Source organism: Dermochelys coriacea, chromosome 7, assembly GCF_009764565.3.
Source record: "Dermochelys coriacea isolate rDerCor1 chromosome 7, rDerCor1.pri.v4, whole genome shotgun sequence".
NCBI lineage: Eukaryota > Metazoa > Chordata > Testudines > Dermochelyidae > Dermochelys > Dermochelys coriacea.
In genome coordinates, this window is record NC_050074.1 from 126,011,483 (window position 1) to 126,034,609 (window position 23,127).

Sequence of the window (23,127 nt, forward strand, 5' to 3'; positions counted from 1 at the left end):
GCCTGTGACCACAGTGGTTTAGGCTCAGGTGGGCCACAAGGCTTAGGCCCAATGCCAGGTCCTGGGCTGGGCGACCTGTTGGCTCCTTTGCTTTGGCACAGCGAGGCAGCGCTGCCACCGCAGAAGCATCGAGTGGCCTAGTTTCCCCAGCCCCGCTCTCCTCCCTGGTGCACTGACCAGCGCGGCTGCCTGGTGAGGCCCTGGCTGGGGGCATCTACAGCTCTTGGCTGGGCCGTGAGGCCTTTCGGAGACATTCCTCAGCTCGTCCCCACCCTTTCCTGTCCCAGCCAGCGGGGTCTACAGCCCGCTTCAGGGGGCGAGGTCTCCTCGCATACACGCAGTGCTAACAAACCAAATGGGCCTCGGAGCAGCACGAGCCTGCATGCGGCGGGGGGGCCGGGGCAGTTATGGGGGCCGGGGTTAATGCTCCAGCTGGGAGCCGCGGAGTCCAGCCCGGTTAGAGCACCCCCGGCAGGGCGCGGACCAGGCACTGCTGCTGCTGCGAGGCGAACGCTGGCACCCGCAGTCACCATCAGCCCCTGCAGCCAGCCCAGCCCAGCGCCCTACAAGCCCTGGCACAGGGATGGGACACGCCATGCCCTAGCAGAGCCGGCTGGGACAGGCGGGGTGGTGGGGGAACTGGCCGGCAGCCCGGCTCTCAGCCCCACGAGCCAGCGGGCAGGAACGGAGTGAGCCTACGGTTCCCCCAGCCTCCCCACGGCTGCTCTCGGCCCAGCCACACCCCAGAGTGCCAGTTTCCAAGCCCCGTGGGCGCAGGGCACTGGACAAACCCGCCATGGGTCTGAGCACAGCATGGGACGGGGGGCAGCAGGAGGCTGCTGGGAGGCTGGAACCAGTCACAGCAGGGAGGGTTAATGGGCAGAGTGTGGGGAGAAGCGATGGGGCCTGGCCCCGCCGCTCACTCTGGCCCCACCCCGGGCATATCCCCACACAGCAGGGCCCTCTTGGCAGGACGAATGGCGAGGGAGCAGCGTGAGGTGGCACCGTGTTTATTTCTCACCATGCTAGTTCAATGCAGCCAGTCACGGGCTCGCCCCACTCCCCAGCCTGGCTCCGTGCCAAGGCAGCTTCCTCCTCCCCAAACAGAGGGCCCAGCTGCAGCTGGGAGCCCACCCACGTCCGGAACAAGGGGGGGCGCGGGTGGCTCCCAACAAACCTCGCACCGTCAGTGTCCGTCTCCTTCTGCCAGGGCCACAGAAAGGGCAGACGGGGCTCTGGGAGGGCAGGGAGCAGCGTCTGGCCCGGGAGGGTTTTCGAAGATGGCAGGGGGCGTGGGGGGAAGGGGTGTTCAAAGCCCTGAGGGGCCCCGGCTCACACACGACGCTCCTTCTGGCGGTGCTTGCGGCCAGTCTGCGCACCCCGCTGGGCCCCCTTCATCAGCCCCTTGAACTGTCCCTGCATCTTCGCCTTCTTCCTGGGCAGGGGCAGGAGCAGAGGGCACAGGTTAGAGCGGGCACTGCCCAAAGCCAGCTTCACAGCAAGCCACCGAGCTGGGGAGCGCCTGGCCTCTCCCAGCAGGGGGCGCTGTGGGGGGGGCAGGGCACTGGCTGTGTGTGTGGGGGGGCTCCCGGCTACTCCAGCCCCGGCCTCTCCCAGCAGGGGGCGCTGTGGGGGGGGGGCAGGGCACTGGCTGTGTGTGTGGGGGGTAAGGGGGGCTCCTGGCTACTCCAGCCCCAGCCTCTCCCAGCAGGGGGCGCTGTGGGGGGGCAGGGCACTGGCTGTGTGTGTGGGGGGGCTCCCGGCTACTCCAGCCCCGGCCTCTCCCAGCAGGGGGTGCTGTGGGCGGGGGCAGGGCACTGGCTCTGTGTGTGGGGGGGCTCCCGGCTACTCCAGCCCCGGCCTCTCCCAGCAGGGGGCGCTGGCGGGAACTCCCAGCTGCAGGGCCATGCACAGGGTTACGGAGCACAGGGATCGACTCCCGGCTTCACTCCAGTTCCACCCCAGCCCCAGAGTCGTCACGTCCCCGGGTGACCCCCAGCCGCACCTTCGGTTGAGCTTGGCTCTGTTCAGCGGGATGTAGGCGTAGGGGTCCAGCCGGCCTTTCTTCTTCACGTCACCTCGGCCTTTCTGGGGAGCACACGGGGGGGGATGAGGAACCAGCACTCGCAGGTCGGGGCAGGCATGCTGACAGCCCTGGGCAGGGGACCCCGAGCGGGGAGCAGGTGACATGGCCCCGATGCAGCCACGGGGCCAGCAGGGTCCAGCCCCACCCTCTCACCAAGCCCAGGGCCCGGCCTGGCTGTAGCCACCTCCAGGACCAGGCAGCAGGGCTGCAGTCCACCCCGTCAGGGGCAACCGCTGGGCCATGCCAGCGCTGCAGAGACCTGCTCCAGGGAGGGAGCCAGACCAGGAGACTGTGAGGGCAGAGACACAATCCCAGGGAACGCACCCCAGGGCACCCCCAGGCAGAGCCCCCTGCACCCATGGCCAGGGAAACGCTGCAGCTCCAGGCTGGGAAACTGCCCCAGGCGACTCTTCCTGCCAAGTGCAGGGTCTTGGGCAGCACAGCAGCCGTGCTCCAGCCCCACATGCTGCAAAGGGGGGCACCAGGCAACAGCACTGCCCTGCCATCTGGTCCCTCCCAGGGCAGACCCCAAAGCCCCTGGACACGGGGCCCTGCAGCTTTGCTCCACCCCCAGCCCCCTCAGCCTGCCCCCCGAGAGCCCATGGAAAGCCACTCCCCCTGCCTCCTTACCTTGGCCTTGTAGTCTGCCCCCAGTGCTGGCCCTGCGCCCAGCCGCCGGTGGATGCCGGAGCCTCCAGCTGAAAAATAGCAGCAAACGTGCATCAGATGCAGCTCCGGGGCTGAGATTGGGAGGGGGGGCCCCGGGTTCATGGTCCCTGCCCGGGGAGGGCGAGAGGCAGGAACCAGCACAGAGCTGGGCATCCCGCACCCCTGAGTTCTGCCCCAGGCCGTGGGCAAGGTGGGGGTGATCCCCAGGACTGCCAGGGTGTGCCAGTGATTGAGCCCAGCCTTGGAACCAGGCTCAAGCCCAGCACTCCCACAGGGACCCGGAGCCCACCCAGGACCCAGCTCCAGCCGCAGGAGCTGGGGGTGGAAGCCAATGCCAAGGCCTTGGGGACGCCTCGCCCTCTGGGAGCTGGCCGGCTGTGCAGGCGCCGGGGGCCCCCCCACGCACGCTGGAGGCAGCACCGCGCAGCCTGGAGTCACCTTTGTAGTGCAACTGGGTCCTGTCCTCCGGCTCCTCGTCCTCCACCTCCTCCCGGAACCGGCGCTTCTGAGCCTTCTTCTGCAGGGAGAGGGCAGCTCAGCCAGGAGCAGCTGGGACCCCCGCTCTCCCCACCCCCACATCCCTCTGGGCCGCCCTCCCCACCATGGGTATCTGCTTTGCTGGTGAGGCCCTGCCCACAAGGCCGTGCCCCAGGCAGAGACAAGGGCCTGCCCCGGGTCCCAGTCTCTCTCCTGGAACGAACCCCTTCTGGGGCCGCAGGGCATGACTGGCCTGAGCCCGGCCCCGGGGGCAAGTGCCAGTACTTACGCTCCGGATCCCCGCTTCCTGCATCAGGTCGGCCATCTCCTCATCCACCCCTAGAGCAAAGAACAGCCGGGTCAGAGCTGGCAGCCAGGGCCCAGACCTCCTGCCTCAGCAGAGAGAGACGGAGGGTGGCTCAGGGACAGACCCGGCTCCCCTGCTGCTGTGCCCAGCAGGGGTGTGGGTGGCCCCAGGGCGCCTTTGCCAGGAGAGGAGACCTGCCTGCTATGGCTGCCCCACATCACCAGGTGGGTGTGGCCAGGCAGCTCCACAGCTCAAAAGAGTGCCCCCGCCCGGCTGCCCCAGCCCTGCCCAGGCTGCCATGAGCCCAGCAGAGGGCTGACCCCAGACCCCATGCCCATGGGACATTCCGGGACCCACACCCCACCACACAGCATGCCAGCTGCGGGCACTGGGGCAGGGAGGGGGCGGCCCGACGTGGAGCATTGAGTGGGAGGAGGTGAACCCGGAGCAGGTCGCTGAGCCTCCAGAGGAGGTGTGTGGGAGCCGGCTCCCCGCGTTCTCCACCCCGGTCGGTACCTTTGGCTCCCTCGTCGTCCTCGTCCTCGGGGCCCTCGCGGATAATCAGGCGCCCGTCCGCCGACACCTTGAAGTCATGGCTCGCTCCCCTAGGCCTGCCGCTGCCCGGCTTCGTAGCTGGTTCAGCCGAGAGATGGAGCGGTTAGCGAGGCCGGGGCAGACGCGGCTCGAGCCGAGAGGGGCCCTGGCTGGGAACACGGCCAGGAACCCAACCCACCCCCAGCTGGGGCATGCCCATGGCTATCCCCACCGTGCACAGCCCCCCAAAGCCCAGCCTGCGTGCACTGGGGGATGGGGACGACCCAGACAGCAGGGGCAACGGCCAAGGTCCCCTAGCTGACACAGCCACGTCCTGCCACGGCTCAATGCTGGGCCCCGTCAGCCGCTCCTTACCCAGCACTCTCTGGGCCACATTGGGGTCCAGGAAGTTGAGAGGTTCGTCCCCTTCGCCCTCCTTCAGCCAGGCCTGGCTCTTCTGCCGTGCCTGCTTCCTCTGCTCTCGGCTGCCACGCCTCTCGCCCTCCTCCTCCTCGTCCGAGTCGGCCAGGAGCTCCTCCACGCTGGGACGGAGAGAATCGGCAAAGGGTGCTGTGCCAGGCCAATGCAGAGCGCCCAGCCCGAAACCCCCCCCAGCCCAGCCCCACGCCGCGAGAACCCCTCCCCGGCCCCACGCCACCCCCCAGCACGGGCCCCGGGGCGCGAGAACCCCTCCCCGGCCCCACACCACCCCCCAGCACGGGCCCCGGGGCGCGAGAACCCCTCCCCGGCCCCACGCCACCCCCCAGCACGGGCCCTGGGATGTCATTCACCCCTCCTCCCCAACTCCTGAGGAACCCAGCCCTGGACACAGATGTCCCTGCCCCACAAGTCTCCTGAGGGACAAGCCAGGCAGCACCGTGGCTGGCAGAGGCTCCCCACGTGCCAGGCCCTGGGCTCCCCTCCCCTCAGTACCTGTCTCCCCTGGGCTGCGCCGGCACTGCCTCCTCACTCGCGGCCACCGCCTGCTTCAGGGCTCGCTGCTTGCGGCTCCGGGCCTCCGCCTTGCGGATGTTCAGTAGCACCTTGTGGTACTCGGCGGGCAGCAGCCCCCGCACCAGATCGAAGCTGGGGGCAGAGAGAGAGAGAGAGCACGAGCTCAGCAACCCCCAGCATGGCACAGCCCCCTGATTGACACCCCCCAACATAGAGCAGCCTCCCCTCCCCCTGACATGCACCCTCGCCCAGCTCAAAGTCAGGGGACATGCCTGCGGCCCAAGCGCGAGCTCTGCAGCCCCCCCACTCCCCGGCCTGCTCACCCGAATTTCCGGATGAACTTGGTGAAGAGGTTTCTCAGCTTCATGCGGAAGTGACGCCGCATGTCGTCAGTCAGGCGCCCCACGGCCTCCAGCTGCCGGGACAGAGCGCATCACCCCCAGTCTCCGGGACAGAGCGCGTCCCCCCGCATCCCCCTGGGACAGCACACATCCCCCCCATCCCCAGCCCTCCCGGGACAGCGCACGTCACCCCCAGTCCCTGGGACAGTGCCCCTCCATCCCCTTCCCTTCCCCCCCCCAGGACAGAGCATGCCCGCCTCACCCCCTTCCCCACAAGAGGATGTGCAGGCACCTCCCTACAATCTCCAGGGACAGCATGCGTGTTCCCCCCACACCATCCCCCACCCCCATGGGACAGCATACATCTCCCCCTGCCCATGGGCCCCACCCCTCAGACATTACTCAGCACTCCCCAGCAAGGTCTCACCGTCCCTGCACTGTCACCCCTGCCCCCCCACGCTCTCACAGCCCTGCCACCCTCCCCTGCCAGCTGGGAGGGGGAAGCCGGCGCTGGGTGGGTGCCTGGCAGCGGGTGCTCTCCCCGCGTGCTCAGAGCCCAGGCACCGGGCAGTCGGCCGGAGCGCAGTGACCCCTGGCAGCTGTTGTGGGAAAGGAGCCTCACCCGGGCCCTCGCACTGCAGGACAGGCCTTGGCGTGGGTCACCAGGAACAGGGATTGGCAGCAACCACCTCAGGGCCAGGATTGGGCCCCAATGGCCCTAGAGGGGGCAGGCAGCCAGAGCAAGGGAAGGGCCCCTCCATGTGCCCCCAGCTTGTGGGCAGGACCCACGTATGCCTGGCAGGGACCCTGTTCTAAGGGCAGCCGCTCCCTCTCTGGAGCCAGGCCTGCCCCCCCGACCCCGACTCACCATGGTCTGGACGTGCTTGGCCAGCAGCTGGGCGTCCACCAGCAGCAGGGCCACCTTGAGGAAACCCAGGGCCGCCTTGACCACGTCCCGCGTGCGCGAGCCCAGCAGCAGGCAGACATTCTGCAGCAGCTGCTCGGCCACCGCCAGCCCCATGTGATCTGCAAGAAACACAGGGCTCAGGCCAGGCAGTGGGGTCCCCCCGGCCCCCCCCCCCGGCTGGTGCAGCAGCAGCCCTGGGGAGTGGAGCCGGGGAACCCAAACCAGCCCAGGGGAGCAGGCTGGAGAGAGTCTGGCTCAGGACACGCTTGCCCAACATGACCTGCGCTCAGCGCCAGCCCCCTTAGCCATGGGGCGGGGCCTTTCCTCTCGCCCCGCCTTCTGACTGGCCTCAGCGCCCCTAGCCGCTGGCCCAGGGGTGCAGTAGGCCCCGACTGTGCTCCCCATGTGCGCACAGCGCACCCACGGATGCTGCTGGGGCACTTCCCAGCCCGGGCCCGGCTGCGAGCGCCAGCGGAGGTGCCCGGGGGCTGCCCCAGCCACAGGGGGTCAGACACCCCTTGCTCAGCCCTGCGTCAAGGAGAGCAGCTGGGGTTCCAGCCCCTGCCCCAGCACAGCCCTTCCCACCCCTCCCCACAGAGCCCCTCACCTTTGAACTGGAAGAGGAGACGGGTCAGCGCCAGCACGGTGCAACTGATCATGGTGACCGAGCCCGTCAGCCCCGCGTAGACCAGGAGCAGGAACCGCTGCATGGCACCTGTGCGGGAAGGGACGGCCCCGCGTTAGCTCCGCCCTGCCCCGTGGCAGCTCCAAGGCCTCCCGGCTCTGCTGGGGCCCTCTGCCAGGCTAGCCCTGGTGCCCGGCCCCAGTAGGCCCCACTGCAGCCCACAGCATGGGCAGGGAATTGGAAGGCATGCTGGCCACCGGGGCCATGCAGGACAGGCCTTTGCGCCCCATGGGGCCAGGACAGAGGGGTAGGCAGGGCCTCCCACAGAGGGGGCTGGAAGCAGCTATATGGCTGGGCTGGTGGAATTAGCATTGGAGAGGCCTTGGCATGGATGGGGGTGGAAATCGGAGGACCCGGGGCCCAGAGTGGGCCAGGAGTAGGGATGCCTTACCTTGCGGCGTGGGGCCAAAGCGGAGGAAGGCCTGCCCCATCTCCACCAGCAGCACGAAGGCATTCTTGCGGGCCCCCACCGACACCTCCTTGGTGCAGAGAATCACCTGGCGGTGCAAACACCATCAGAACCAGCGCCTGCCCTCCCCTCCCCAGCGCCTGCCCTCCCCTCTCCCCAGCGCCTGCCCTCCCCTCTCCCCAGCGCCGCTTGCACCAAGTTTTAGCGGCACTCTGCAGGGAGCCCGCTCCCATAGAACAGCCTGGCTGTGTGTGCCATCCCGCCCGGAACCCCCACTCCCCCAGGGGCCAACCCCCACCCCCTCACCTCTGGGACCAGGGCCACGATGAAGTCCTCATGCTCAGCCGTCAGCTGCTTCACAATGTGGAACAGGCACTTCAGCCGCGGCTGGGGAGGGGAGCAGGACAGCATGGTCAGATCCAGAGACACCCCTGTGTGCTCCCTCTTCCCCCCGGGCCATGCCACCTGCCCCACACCCACAGGTTCCTCATCGCCTGCCCCTGGGCACGCTGCCCCCAGCCCGGCTCACCCTCTTGGCTGGGGAGGCCGCGCTCTGCAGGGAGCCCAGCAGATCTCTCTTCAGCTCCTCCAGGTGGCTGCGGACGAAGGCTTGGCAGGGGAGCCGGGGAGCTGCGCAGACCTCCTCCAGCACGCGGTACGCCTTCTTCTGCATGCCGTGCTCCTTGCTCTGCGGGGAGACGGCACCAGATGGCGTCAGCCAAGCCCCCGCCCGCACCTCTCCCCCCCAGAGCCAGCCTCACCCCCCTTCACTGAGCGAGCCTCAGCCACAGACCCCCGTGCCGCAGAGCCTCTCCGCTCCCCAGATCCAGGGAGAGGTGTCAGGAGCCAGGCCGCCTCCAGAGAGCCCGCCTCCATCCCAGCCTCATGCAGCGAGGGATGGAGGGACCGGGGAGCCGGAAGCAGCTCCATCCGCACTGGTGCCCAGGAGGCCCTCGCAGGGCACCCAGTCCCCTCCCGCCCCAGCCCCACGGCCCCAGCCTGGGCGACTCACCTGCAGGGAGGGCTGGATGGTGTGGTAGAGGGCACCCAGGGAGGGCTCGTCGGTGTAGGACGCCATGGCCACTATCAGGTCCAGGATGGAGAGCCTGCAGCAGAGGGAGTTAGCAGAGGGGAGGTGGGATGCCCAGGACGCTGCCCGGCTCGGCTCCCTGCTGGGGGGAAGGATCTCAGCGCCGTGCCCCCCTCTGCCCAGCCGCAGCGAGAACAAGTGGGGGGACACTGGCCAGGGCCACGCCGCCGCAAGTGAGACTTCCTAGCCACCAGCAAGGCAGGCTCCAGGCCAGCCCCCCAGCACCAGCAGGGCAAACAACCCACCCAGTCAGAAGGGGGAACAGGATGAGTCTGTGGAGCAGAGGAACTGTGGGGGTCAGGAGGTCGCTTCCAGTGCTCTGTGCAGTGCCCCCCAGCAGCTCGGCTGTGTCCAGGCCCGGGAAGGGGGCGCCCAGGGGCATGGCAGGCAGAACGCTAACCTGCGGCATTACCTGGTGAACTCGGTGCTCTCGGGGCTGGTCAGTTTCTCGCTGGCTGTCTCCAGGAACCCGCACACCATCTGCAGGAGGGGACGAACCGCCGACCCGGGATCAGTTCAGGGGCCGCACCCCACCCATGTAACCCCCGCTCAGCACGGCTCTGCCCACTGGCCCGCAGGAGGTGGCGAGCACGTGGCAGCCTCTGAGCAAGGCCGATAGTTCAGGCAGCAGAGCCTTGAGCCCCCCAGCGTTCAATCCCCACTGCCGGCAGCTCCCTAGGGTCCTCGCTGAGCCCCCCACCAGCTAGGGACCCTGCTGGAGAGCGGCTGCCTAGGATCAGGGGCTCCAGAGGGAATTCAATACCTCCCTGGGGTGTGCTCCTCCCCAGCACCTACGCATTACCCAGACACAGCATCTCTGTGAGGCCCCTGGCAGGGGGAACGACCCCACAGCCATGCTCACTCAGCGTCCCAAGGCCTGAGCTCCGCAGCGCCTAGATGCCAGCAGCTGGTTCTGCGGCAGGGCCCGCCAGGAGCTGCTTTCATGGGCTCCCTCTGCCGGCGTTACAGCTGGCTGCGCTGCCCTATGCCACAAAGCTACCCCCTGCCCCACAGGGCTGGTCCGGGCCCCCGCCCACCTCACCTGCTGCTCAGTGATTGTCAGGTACGTGCGGACGGTGTCCAACAATGAGCGCCGATGGACTGCGCCCTCCCCAGCGTCCCCCGGCTGGCTGTACACATTGAACAGGATGGGCAGGAAGTTCTTGGCGAAGCGGCCGACCTCCGCCCGCTCGGCGTCTGAGGAGAGGCACAGAGCAGTGAGGGTCTGCAGCCGGGGCCCTCGGACTCACCCACTGCCCCACACGTGGCCAGAGGGATCCAGCTGCTCACGCCTGGCACCTTCCCACAACCCTGGGATCCCCAGAACCCAGCCCAGATGGGAAAGACCATTGGGCATTCCAGCACCCTGGGGAGCTCAGGGCTGACTGAAGGCCCTGGAGACTGGACCTCGGCCCCGCCGCACTGCAGCTCCCAGGCCGCTGAAGGATGCGCACCTGCCCCAGCAACGTGCCCCTCCACCTGCCGAGTGGCCCAGTCCCCTTGCAGGGAGCACCCCGGGGCCCGACCCTTACCCGTCTCGCAGCCCTTGCTTATGAGCGTGCGCAGGGCCTGGCAGACGGTGAGCCGCAGGTCTGCCCGCTGACTGATGGCCGTGCCCAGCGTCCGCGCCAGCCCTTTGAAGGAGGCTGCCAAGTCCGTGGGCCTGGTGCAGAAGCCAGGCAGCATGGTCCAGATCTGAAAGGTAAAGGAGGCGCGTGAAGGGGTGGAGGGGACACCAGCCTGACACAGCAGAGCCGTCCCTCGCGAGGATCCAGCCAGCCTAGCTGCAGGCCCCTGCTCCTGGCAGCCCCACCCTATGACCCCCACGGCCTGAGCCTCTCACCTGACACTGCAGCGTGTCATAGATCTTGGACTCCAGAGTCTTCCCGGCCTGCGCCAGCTCCACAGCTGCAGCAAAGAGACAAGGGAGACGTGAGGGCTGCAGGGGATGCCTAGACCCTGCGGCTAGAAGGGCCCACTGGGATCCACTCGTCTGATCCCTGGATAGCTCAGGCCAGAGACCAGCCCCGCAATGACCCCAGAGCCGATCACCTGGATTTAAACATTGTCAGTGACGGAGAAGCCACCTGCCCCGGGGCGATGTTCCAGGGGTTAATTCCCTGCCCTGGCACAGATCCATGCCTGATTTCCTGCCTCGGTGTGTCTTGCTCCAGCTTCCAGCCCCAGGTCACGTTAGACCTTCCTCGGCTAGACGGCAGCGTGCACCCTCCAGTACCCATTTCCTGTGGGGTACTTACAGACTGCGACCCCGGAGTTAACACAGGGGAGGGGCATCCCTGGGAGTGTCCCGGGGCCACCTGCAATGGGGCAAATCTGCCCATGGGGGGCAGCAGGATCTGAGAGAGCAAAGGCACCACCAGCCTCTGACCTCAGGGCCCCTGGGGAGCAGAGCACCCAGACCATGGCCTCTGAACCCATAGCAGGAGATGGGCCAGGGTACAGTTTATTCAGTCAGTGCTCCCTATCTGCCTATCCTGCCCTGTGGGAGCCATGCTGGCTCAGTGCCCCATGGGGACATGCCTTCTGGGGACTGCCCCCGTGCCCCCCAGTGCGGTGATACCCCCCGCTCCCCGCACCAGGCTGAATGGAGGGGTTGCCTGCAGCATTGGCTGCACCTCGCCTTGGGGCCCTCCCCCACCCCCGCTAGTTACCTCTGCTTTTCAGGGTGGCCGCCAGGGGCAGGAAATAGCTGGTGAAGAAGCTGAGCCGCGTGCCCTGGACATGGTCCCGGATCACTGGCAGGAGCCAGCTGCGGGGGAAATCCAGCGTCTCCCTGTGGAGGGAACACACAGGTGAGGTGCAGCAGGGGACGCTCCTGCCGCCGTCACAGATCCACAGGATCGGTGCTTCGCCCCCAGCGTGGGAACAGCGTCCGGGAGAACGAACCAAAGGCTCAAACAAACCAAACCTTCCATTACATACACTGGAAGCAGGAAGCTGCCAAACCGACAGTGGGGCTAAAGCAGTGCTCCAGGCAGACAAGAAACTAAATTAATTCTTTGCTTTGCTCTTCACGGCTGAGAGGGTGAGGGAGATTCCCACGCCTGAGCCAGTCTTTTTAGGTGACACATCTGAGGAACTGTCCCAGGTTGAGGTGTCGTTCGAGGAGGTTTGGAACAAACTGATGAACTAAACAGTAATAAGTCACCAGGACCAGCTGGGATTCACCCAAGAGTTCTGAAGGAACTGAGATGTGAAATTGCAGAGCGAATAACTGTAGTTTAAATCAGTTTCGGCCCCCAATGACTGGAAGATAACTAGTGTAATGCTGATTATTAAAAAAAGGCTCCAAAGGTTATCCTGGCAAATACCGGCCGCTGAGCCTGACTTCAGTGCTGGGCAAACTGGTTGAGACTGCAGTAAAGAACAGAATGGTCAGACACACAGATCGATGAACAGGATATACTGGGGAAGAGTCAACATGGCTTTTGTGAAGCCTCACCAATCTACTAGAGTTCTTTTAGGGGGTCAAGAAGCATGTGGATGGGGGGATCCAGTGGCTATAGTTTACTTGGACTTTCAGAAAGCCTTTGAAAGGTCCCTCAGCAAAGGCTCTTAAGCAAAGTAAGCTGTCATGGGATAAAAGGGACGGCCCCTCTTGCGGATCAGTGACTCGTTACAAGATAGAAAACAAAGTGTAGGAAGATACGGTCAGTTTTCACAATGGAACAAGGTAAACAGTGATGTCCCCAGGGGTCTGAACGGGACCAGTGCTGTTCAACACATTACAAACGATCTGGACAAAGGGGTCAACAGTTTGTGGACAATACAAAATTGCTCAAGATAGTCGAAAGCTGACTGCAAATAGTTACAAAGGGATCTCACAAAACTGGGTGACTGGGCAGCAAAATGGCCGATGAAATTTAGTGTTGACAAATGCAAAGCAATGCCCATCGGAAAACAATCCCAACTATACATCCAAAATGATGCAATCTGAATTAGCTGTTCCCACTCAAGAAACAGATCTTGGGGTCATCATGGATAGTTCTCTGAAAACATCCACTCAATGTGCAGCGGCCGTCAAAAAAAGCTAACAATGTTAGGAATCATTAGGAAAGGGATAGATAATTAGACAGTAAATATCATACTGCCCTATATACATCCAGGGCATGCCCACGCTGTGAATGCCGAGTACAGACCTGGCTGCCCCCTCTCAAAAAAGATACATTAGAACCTATGTTCTCGGTAAGCTGCATGGCCGGGCAGCAGCCTATTTAGCGCTGCACAGGTGCCCAGGGAACCTGCCTGGGGACCTGCCGCAGCCAGGGGAGGGGCACCCAGACCCCACCTAGCCTGGCCTCCAACCTGCCACGGCCCTCCCCCAGCCCAGACCTGCTGGGGTCAGGGGAGGGGTACCTCCTCTCTCCCCCAGCCCAGATGCCGCTGCAGGGAGAGAGAGTGGGGGGAGGGGGAGAGAGAGTCCTTTCTCCACACTGTAGCCCTGGAGCACCCTTCTGGACCCCAAAGCCTCACCCCCTGCACCCAATCCTCTGCCCCAGCCCGGAGCCCCTCATCCCTGGCTGCACCCCAGAGCCTGCACCCCTAGCCGGAGCCCTCAATCCCTGCACCCAACCCTCTGCCCCAGCCCTGAGCCCCTCGTCCCCGGCCCCACGCCAGAGCCCACCCCCTCCCACACTCCATACCCCTTGGCCCCACGCCCGCCACATTTTGTTACGTGCACCAATATGGAGATGATGTGTCACACGTCGCTTCCATATTGGTGCACATAAAATTCATTCCGCACATGGGTGAGAAAAATTAGAAGGAACCCTGGTGAGAACTGGGAAAGGTGCAGAGAAGGGCAACGAAAGCGATGAAGGGAATGGAACATCTTCCGTACGAGGGATTAAAAAGGCTGGGACAGTTCAGCTTGACAAAGAGACAACTCGGGGGGAGATGATCCAGGTCTATAAAATCATGACTGGTGCGGAGAAAGCGAATAAGGATGTGTTATTTGCTCTTTCGCTTCATAGGTATCGACTCCGTGGGTGCTCCGGGGCTGGAGACCCATGGGGAAAATATGGTGGGTGGTGAGCACCCACCGGCAGCCCCGCTGATCAGCACCTCCCTCTCCCTCCCGCCCACCGGGGATCAGCTGTTCCGAGGTGTGCAGGAGGGGCTGGGGTGGAACAGAGTGGGAAGAGACGGGGAGGGGTTGGGGCCTTCGCATAACACACAAAATGGGGTCACTGAATGACATTAGCAGGGAGGAGGGTGAGAACAACCACATGGAGCACTTCACACCACACAGTCAGCCTGTGGAACTCCTTGCCAGGGGATGCTGAAAAGGCCAAAAGTAGAAGTGGGTTCAAAAATGAACTAGATAAGTTCCTGGAGGACAGGGCCAGCAATGGCTATCAGGCAGGAGGGGCCATTGGTCTGACCCAGTATGGCTGTTCTTATGCTCTTGGGAACCTTTCAGCGGCCCAGACCCCAGAGGGGTCTCACTCTTCCTCCAAGCTGTAGCACTGACCCTGGGGCTCCGTGACACCTGGGAACTGGCTCAGGAGGTCAGACACAGCCTGACCGGGGGGGGTTCACCGGAGCGTGGCTGGGCTGCCCAGAAGGGTCTGGGCGGGGCGAAGGGCTTCCGGCCCCGTGGCCAGTTCCCTTGTTTGGAAGGGGCTGCCTGTGCCCCTGGAAACACTCAAAGCTACAGCACAAGCCTTCTGCAGGAGTCTGGCCCGGCTGCATTCGCTGCAGGGAGCCCTGGGGAGAGACAGGGACTGCTGGTGCCGGAGGCCCGGTGTGGAGTCCTGCCCCTGCGGTGCAGAGAGAGGCCCTCGGTCCGGCCCACTAGAGGGGTCACCCCCGGCAGACTGGGGACAGCCTGGGGCAGAGACCAGACCCCGTGACTCCATGCAGATGCGTAAAGGTTTAGGGCTCCTGGTACAGCCCTATTGGAATCCGGCCCCTGGACCCGTCCAGCTGTTTGTCTGAAGGAGGGTGAGGCCCAGCCGTGGCTCCCTGCAGCCGCCCGGGGGTCGTACTCACTCTGTGCCGTCTATCTCCAGGGCCACAGCCTGCAGCAGCACCTCGGGGCCCATGCTGGCCACAGCAGCCCCCACTGCCCGGTCCAGCTCGCTGGTATGGGGGAAGTGTGGGGAGTGGCGCAGGTCGCACAGGGACTGGAGACACTGCAGAGCAGAGACGGGGTGGTCACACGGAATCCTCCCAGAGGCTCCCTGTGCCAGAGAGCAACCCCCATCCACGGGCAGGGGTGTGCCCCCCGCCCCCCCAGCCCTACTGAGACAGTCGCATGCCTGGTCACAGTCCGAGACCTTCTCAGAGCAGATCCCGTCCCCAAGCGCTCTAGGTGGGGCCATGTCAATGCAGCCACCTCCGAAGAGGAGGGCAGCCAGCACCAGCCAGGGTGGACTAAGGAGGCAGGAGCAAGCCTGCCCAGAGATCTCAGGCCCCAGGACAGCGCTTGGAACCTGCTTTGCCCCGGGGGGGAAGGGCAGAGCCATCCACAGGGGCATGCAGCCCCTTAGCCATAGCAACCCGGGCTCTGGGCAGCAGGGTGCCATGCACACGCTCCCCCACTCTGGGCTAGCTGCTGCAGGGTAGGCCAGCCTGGGTCTGGGAAGCCGTTGCTGGACTCCTCCTCCACCCTGCTACCCTGGAACGGCCCTTGGAATGCCCAGGACGGGGCTTTAAGCACCTGCTCGCCACCCAAATGCCCACATCTGGGAAGCCAGCGCCACCGCCCGGCTCTCAGCAGCCTCCGTATCATGGGAAGCATTTGCCAGGCCCAGCCCCAGAGCCCTGAGCCCAGGCCCCTCTCTGAGTCACCCTGCTGAGCACCCAGGGCTCTCCCTGCCCCCTTACCTTCCTCATGAAGGGATGGCACTGCTTCCCGCACGCCTCAAAGAAGGCCCGCAGCACCTGCAGCACGGAGGCCCACGCCGCGTGGAATTGGTACGTCAAGCCCTCCTCCACCGCCCTGCACCGGGAGAGAGCACTGGGTCAGCACGCCCGGGGCACAGACAGCACCCGTCACAGGAGGACGCACAGCGCCAGCACCCATCACACGGGGCTCCCTGCGGGGCAGGCACAAGAGCCTGGAGGGGGCCACCGGGCAGCCCCAGCCCCACAGCCAGGCGGGCCCCGCTCACCTGAACATCCTGCAGACGTGGGAGGCAGGTCCGGAGGTGGAGGCAGAAACGGGCCCCAGCTCGGCCATGTGGGGAGCAACGCACTCGCTCAGCAGAGCCTGCAGGGGGCAGTCAGGATGGGAGGGGTTAGCCAGGCCCCTCAGCCCCATGCGGGCCAGGCACGGGAGCAGGCTGCAGCGGGGCAGATCCTGCCCAGCAAAGCCCGGTGCCCCATGGCGGGGGCTGGAATAGCCACACCCCAGGACAGCCAGGCCAGGCCGGGGCGGGTCGGGGGGAGCAGCCGCTCACGGTACCTTGAGTGTCTGGGTCGCGGCCGCCAGCACCTGTGGGTGGGGGGAGCGGAGGCAGCTCATGGCCGCCGTGAAGAGGCGGGAGAGGTGTCCCCAGCACATGTCCCTCTGCAGCCTGCAAGAGAGAGAGGGAGAGTCCAGCACCAGGGAGAGCCCCCGCCCGCTCCCCTTCCACCAACAGGGGCCCCCGCTCCCCCCTCCTATCACCCCCATGGGGCCCCTGCCACCCCAATCCCGGCCCAGCCCAGTACCTGGCCAGGTTGCTGTGCGCCTTCTCCATGACGGCCAGCCAGGCCAGCAGGGGCTGCAGGTCGTTCTCGCTGGGCATGTAGTCGTACAGGGCCTGGCGGGGCAGGGCGGGGCGGGCTCAGTGAAAGATGCCCCCCCCCTCCGTGACCCCGCCGCCCCCTCTCCGTCCCCATCCCTCAGCCCCCTTTCCGTGACCCCGCCGCCCCCTCTCCGTCCCCATCCCTCAGACCCCTTTCCGTGACCCCGCCGCCCCCTCTCGGCCCCCTCTCCGTGACCCCACCGCCCCCTCTCCGTCCCCATCCCTCAGCCCCCTCTCCGTGACCCCGCCGCCCCCTCTCCGTCCCCATCCCTCAGCCCCCTCTCCGTTACCCCGCCGCCCCCTCTCCGTCCCCATCCCTCAGACCCCTTTCCGTGACCCCGCCGCCCCCTCTCAGCCCCCTCTCCGTGACCCCGCCGCCCCCTCTCCGTCCCCATCCCTCAGCCCCCTCTCCGTGACCCCGCCGCCCCCTCTCCGTCCTCATCCCTCAGCCCCCTTTCCGTGACCCCGCCGCCCCCTCTCCGTCCCCATCCCTCAGCCCCCTCTCCGTTACCCCGCCGCCCCCTCTCCGTCCCCATCCCTCAGCCCCCTCTCCGTGACCCCGCCGCCCCCTCTCGGCCCCCTCTCCGTGACCCCGCTGCCCCCTCTCGGCCCCCTCTCGGTGACCCCGCTGCCCCCTTTCCGCCCCCATCCTTCAGCCCCCTCTCCGTGACCCCGCCCCTGCACTCACGGTGATGATCTGGGCGTTGAGCTCGGCAGACAGGCACGCCAGGCCAGGCTTGGCGCTGAAGAGGCTGTGGAAAGCCTGCATGGCACACGCCGTCACCAGCTGCAAAGGGCACAGCATTAGGGAGCGATGGGGGAAGGTGCCACCCCACTGGGCCCCTCGATCCACAGGCCTGGGCAGATCCCAGCCCCAGCCGGGAGCCCCACAATCGTTGCACCCAGCAGGAAGGGGCGGGATTGTCCCCGATGGAGTCCAGGTGTCCCCGCACACACCCCGGTACCCTGCAGGGCCCCCTTGCCTGATCCCGCGGAGCTGGCCCGGGCCGGCAGGAAGCGGGCGCTGTGGAGTCCTAGCCGTGGTGTGTCAGGGCTGGGGGACAGTGCCTGGTCGGTCCCGGGGTGAGAAGCTGGGAGCCGAGGACAGTGATGGGTCCCCCTCCCACCCGGAGCCTGGCCGGCTGCTCACCACATGGCTGAGGGTCATGACACGGAGAAGGGTCTCGCAGCAGGTCTTCACCGCGGCCAGGGGCAGGCAGGCCAGCAGGTCCCGGAGCAGGGTCAGGACGTGCAGGGTGGTGGTGGCCTCCTTGGTACCTGGGAAACGGGGCAGAGATGAACACACAGAACAGCCCCTTGCTCAGCCCGGCCAGCAAGGCCCCCATGACTGAACCCCTCTGCCAGGGGCTGCCGGGCCCCAAGAGCTCAGCACCGAACCCACTGCGTGCAGCTCAGGGGCAGCAGCGTGGGGGTCAGGAGCCAAAAAGCCCAGCACAGACCCCAGAGCCTGGCAGTCACCCAGTAGCCCCACATCCCAGACAGGTCCCCATGCACCCCCCACAGCTGTGCACCCCACGTCCCAGCCAGGTCCCCATGCACCCCCCACACCCTCTCCAGTCCCCATGCACTCCCCACAGCCGTGTACCCCACATCCCCATCCCCCCCCCGTACCTCCAGACTTCTCGATCTCCTGCACACAGAACCGGGCTGTGGACTGTGCAGCTGGGTGGTGTGTGGGAGCCGTGTCCCCGAACAGGAACTCGCTGCCCTTCAGGATGGAGCAGATGCCATGCTGGGCTTCCTTCCGCACCTGCCGAGCGTGGGAGCGGGGTGAGCAGGGGGTGCCCCAGGCAGCCTCTTGCCAAGGATCAGGGAGGCCAACACCTGCAAGAGCCGGGGCTGGGAGCCCCTGGAGTGCACCCGCCTGCTTGGCCAGCCCCCACAGGGCTGGGACCCCTGCACCCAAAGCATCACACAGACCAGGCAGCTCCAGACCCAGGCCCTAGCGAGACCCGCAGACTGGGGCAGAGCTACACAGGGCCCCACTTGGGGGGCAGGAGGGGGCACCCCACAGGGTCCTGATGGGCTCACCTTGGGCTTGGCGTGGACCGTGAAGCTCAGCAAGCCATGGTAAACCTGCAGCGTGATGGGGTAGCTCCAGGCTGCCAGGTCCTGTTTCCGTAGCAGTGTGGCCAGGCAGGAGAGCACCTACAGGGAGAGACCAACAGGGACACGTGGGTATTGGTGCCACCCTCCCAAGCCAGGGCAACTGCTTGCCTCCCCCCACTAGCCCCCCAAGTCCGGCTGCTCTTCCCCTGCACATCTGACTCCCCCTCAGTCCCGAAAGTCAGACTGCCCCTCCCCAGCACTGAGCACCCCCACCAGCCTGACCCATCCGGGGACGGCAGGAACCCCAGGATCCTGGGGGAGACACATGCACCCTCCCCTTCCCCCCCCAAGGCCCAGTACAAGGGGATGGGCCCTGTACCACTCACACCCTCACTGAGGGCAGGGAGTCCGAGCCAGCTGCCCCAACTCACAACCCCCGGCCAGCCGCACCCTAGTGACCCCCTGCCCACGTCCTGCTGGCGGCACTCACCCACCGCAGGGCGGAGGAGGGGCCGCTGCCGGCCTGCAAGGCCATGATGCTCATCAACACTTTGGAGGTGTCCGAGAACTTCTTTATCAGCACAGGCCCTGGCACCCTGCGGGCAGAGAGGGGAGGGCATCAGCATGGCTGGGGGCTCACAACGGGGAGGGGGACAATGGGAGATGCGCTGCACTGCCTCCACCCCACACCCCCAGCTGTGATTCCCAGCCCTGCCGCACCCCGGAGCTGGAGGGTAAGACCCCTTGAGTGGGACCCTCCGACATGGGTGGTCCTGCCAGCTCATCTCAGAGACACCAGCCATCAGCGGCCATATGGCCCCACACAGGCCCCTGGGCTCAGAGCCGCACACGTTACAATGCTTCCTGCAGCCCCGTCCCATGCCTCCCCCCAGCCCAGCCGGCCTGCAAGCAGCACCCTGCATTGTCCCCTACACCTTGTTTCCATCCCTGGTCCCTGCCTCACCCTGGCCCGGGCCCCGGCCCCCCGAGGCAGTGAGAGTAACCCATGGGCGGGGGCGACTCACCGCTTCAGCACCAGGTTGAGCAGGTAGGCGACAGCAGCCAGTGACTCCGGCGACTCCACAGCCTCCAGCGTCGTCATCTGACAACACAGCTGGGGTGAGTGGGGGGACCCCGTGGCCGGTGGGTGACCCCAGGGCTGGGGGGGGTCCCAGGAGCCAGCTGACGCTCCATGGCAGGGATAGCAGAGCACGCAGCCCCTGGGGCTGCACCAAGAGCCACTCACGGATCCCCAGCCCATCCCTCTACATAAGGCAACTGCCTGGCCGGACCCCGGCTGGACACCCCCAGGCCCACCATGGCGGAGTCCATGTCCCTCGAACTCACGCTGCCTGACAGCTTCACCTCCAGCTCACTGAAGGAACCATCCCCCTGCCCCAGGAGCCAGGGCTCAGCCCCACCGAGTGCAGCTGGGGGCGGGGGGGGGTCAGCACCTGGCCCTCCTAGCTAGAGCTCTGCTGCCACAGTACCCAGGGTCCTTCACGGACACCCCCGTAGCCCCTGGCCATATGCAGCCCGTCCAGACACCCCGGGACAGCCCAGTGCAGAGGGAAGGTCACAGTCCCTTCTAGCACCCTCCAGCACAGGCTGCTCCCCACCTCTAGCTGAGACCCGCCCCACGCACACGGCCACTCACCAGCGCAGCGAAGTACTCGGTCTCACTCTCCATGCCGCCCTGCGAGCGGATCACCTCCGTCACCGCAGCCAGCACGGCACAGATCTGCGAGAGCAGGCAGGAGGGGACGGGTGAGCACCACAGGACGCAGGCCTGGCCCCAGAGCTCGCCGCCCCACCCCCTCTGCAGGGTCCAGGCCAGGCCGGGGGGCAAGAACCCAGCCTCAGAACATGCCACCCCCCCCCCCCCCGCAGGGTCCGGGCCAGGCCAGGGGCAAAATGCTCACGAAGGCCCCAAAGTGCACCCCCCCGAGGCAAAGGCCAGAGTCGCCCCTGCCCCCAAGCTGAGCGCCCCACCCACCTCTCTGTGCGCCGCAGAGTTGGACTTCCAGAATCGCTGCACTTTGCTGAAGGTGACATTGGTGCAGTCGCTCAAGCCGCTCAGGAAGGTGCACGAGGACTTCTCGGTGACAGCGGGTCCGTCATCCTCCTCCATGTGGAGCTGGGCGCCCTCGCCCGCCAGCTCCGAGCGCACGGACCCCGACTGCAGCTCATTGTGCAACTTCACGGCATCCACAGTCAGGTCGCTCTTCTCTGTGGGATGGACGTGCTCAGGGCCGGCCAGACCAACACCTGAATTCCCTCCCCTCCCCCAGGCTGGCGCCCTAAACCTCACGCTGCCATGCAGCCAATGCACCCAGGCTCCAAACACAGGTCCTCCGGGACGGGACGGGCCAGGCCTGCAGCGCCTGAACCTCTGACGGCCTGGCTGGGCCACAGACCTCCAGCGTGTGGAACGAGAGCCCTGGGCCAGAACCACCGAGGAGGCAGAGCAGTGACCGAGGGAGCAGAGGGTCGATAAGGCTGCTCACCAGGGTACAGACACCCCAGGCCAATCCATCCAGCCCAGCCCAGCCCAGCCTCCTCCCCTTCAGGAGGCAAAGCCTTAGGAGTGCTCGGCTGTGCTGTGTCAGGGCAGGGGGTCCTGGAACTCAAGAGCCCCGTCACCATCTCCTAGCCAGTGCAGTGCAGAGACGCCAGCAGTGTCTAGGTAGTTTCTGATTCCGGCCAAGGTAGCCAGCAGCTTTCACCACCTGTGGCCCTGGCTGCGGCAGGCAACTGTGCCTTGCCAGAGCAGCATTTCCCTACCGAAGCTGAGAGGTGATACTTCCAAACGGGTGAGAGAAACAAATCCCAGCCAGTGTTACCCGCCGCACCTGGGTTTTCAACACCCCCAGGGCACGGGCCGTGCTTTGGCCTCCCGCAGCTCCCAGCACAGGAGTTGGTGCCAGGTCCAGTTCCCAGCACTGCCCCCCGGCGCTCACGACACCAAGGGCTTTATAACCCAGGCACATTTTCCTGGCATCTTTCAAGTCCGGGGACCGCGGCCCTGCACGTCAGGCTTTGCATCACCTTCGCAGAGGTGCTCCTGGCTGCAGCGCACTCGCACCCAGAGGCCCCGGCCAGGATCGGGACTGCTGCACTCCGCACAGACACGCAGGCTGGCGGGCCCGGACCCAGAGCCCATGATCTTCCACACAACCCCCCCGCTGGGACAGCTGACACATCCCACAGCTGCCAGCCAGACGCAGCCTGCCAACCGCCCCAGCGGCAGGCCCCATGGCACGGTGCGGGTCAGTTCTGGCCCCATCCTGCCTTTGCCCTGCCCCCTGAGACCAGCACCCTGACAGACAAGCTGTTCCCCCCAGCCCCATGCTGTGCCCCACTCTCATCTCCCGTCCCCAAGGGAGCTGGAAACTGGATTGAGCCAAAACGTTGCACTGGGCCAGAGCCCAAGGACCATCCCCCCCCCGCCGGCCCCAGCGTCTCCCTACAAGCACCCCAGGGGGAGCAGCCTGCACCACCCAGCGCCACGGGAGACCCGGGAAAGGGGCTCCACACAGGGGGCAGCCTGGGGGCCCCAGCACCAGGAGGGGCAGGGTGTGAAGATCGACTGGGTGGCATGTGCCCCAAGCCCCTTAAGCACAGAGTGCGGCCCCCCCACGTCCCACAGCCCCACCTGGCCCCCCAGCCCCGCTTCCCACGGCCCCGCCCCCTGCCTGGCCCCGCTTCCCACGGCCCCGCCCCCTGCCTGGCCCCGCTTCCCACGGCCCCGCCCCCTGCCTGGCCCCGCTTCCCACGGCCCCTTCCCACGGCCCCGCCCCCTGCCTGGCCCCGCTTCCCACGGCCCCGCCCCCTGCCTGGCCCCCCCGGCCCCTTCCCACGGCCCCGCCCCCTGCCTGGCCCCGCTTCCCACGGCCCCGCCCCCTGCCTGGCCCCCCCGGCCCCTTCCCACGGCCCCGCCCCCTGCCTGGCCCCCCCGGCCCCTTCCCACGGCTCACCCGCGGGCCGGCTGAAGAAGCGGCCGCGGGCGGCCAGGCGGTGGCGGCGGCTCTCGGGGTTGCTGTCGCTGCTGTGCCCCTTCCGCCAGCGCTGGAGCTTGCGCGCGGCCCCGGAGCGGAGCCTCCCGGCCTTGCCCATCGCGAGCCTGGCGGGGCACAACCACGGCTGCGCCGGCCACGCGGAAACCACGTGCGGCCCACTTCCGCCCTCTCTGCCGCCACTTCCGGCCCGGGAGTGGGGGCACTTCCGGTCTGGGCAGGACGCCATCTTTACTGCGGGCAGAGGGGATTTTTTTTCTCTTGTCGGCCACGGCCACTACTTCCGCCCTCGCTGCCAGCCAGTCCCCGCCCCCCGCCCCGGGAGCCTGTGGGGCACGGCCAGGGGCTGCCGTGGGGGCACAGCTGGGGCTGGGCCCAGCACCGAGGGGCTCCCCCCATCCAGTTCAGCCCCGCCCATGTGGCCGGGGGGACACAGCCCCTGCCCCAGGGGGCTTCTGCCCTAGAGCCCCCGCCCTGCGCCCGTCAGAGAGCCCCAGAGCCGGCCCAGAGCCGTCACAGCCCGAGTTCTCGGAACCGGCCACCGCCCTTGGGGCTTTCGGGAGCAGCCAGAGCCGGACTGTCAGAGGGGCTGAGCCCCACGGGCTCCAGAGGGAGTTGTGGCAATGTCCGGCTTGTCACCACCGTCATTAAAAGTCATGAGCCAAGGCCCCCGGAATCATGAGATGAGTTTGAGACTCAATGTGGGTCCTTTTATTAGCCTTCTAATGCTGGTGCCTTTAGGGGTCACATTTCCAGGCCTTTACCCGCCACCTCTAGGGCTGGAACCCTTAAAGAAAACTGAGAGTTGGACCTAATCCCATGACT

At 66.4% G+C, this 23,127-nt stretch overlaps 1 protein-coding gene across 1 annotated transcript; it reads right to left on the reverse strand.

Annotated features, from left to right (window-relative positions):
- Positions 1-994: 994 nt before the first annotated feature.
- Positions 995-22,539, reverse strand: RRP12 (ribosomal RNA processing 12 homolog). The gene is made up of 34 exons (XM_038410969.2): positions 22,264-22,539; positions 20,283-20,515; positions 19,944-20,027; positions 19,312-19,388; positions 18,777-18,882; positions 18,269-18,385; positions 17,849-17,987; positions 17,367-17,494; positions 16,905-17,003; positions 16,140-16,231; positions 15,892-16,003; positions 15,599-15,696; positions 15,312-15,426; positions 14,475-14,617; positions 11,132-11,253; positions 10,303-10,367; positions 9,992-10,154; positions 9,502-9,656; positions 8,872-8,939; positions 8,382-8,475; positions 7,899-8,057; positions 7,676-7,756; positions 7,352-7,457; positions 6,883-6,990; positions 6,237-6,394; positions 5,351-5,442; positions 5,007-5,159; positions 4,449-4,615; positions 4,056-4,172; positions 3,522-3,571; positions 3,194-3,272; positions 2,717-2,784; positions 2,006-2,088; positions 995-1,435 (listed from the first exon to the last, which is right to left on the reverse strand). The coding sequence occupies exons 1-34, from the start codon at positions 22,529-22,531 to the stop codon at positions 1,333-1,335; spliced, it is 4,002 nt and encodes a 1,333-aa protein (XP_038266897.2). The 5' UTR covers positions 22,532-22,539; the 3' UTR covers positions 995-1,332.
- Between the last annotated feature and the right edge of the window lie 588 nt (positions 22,540-23,127).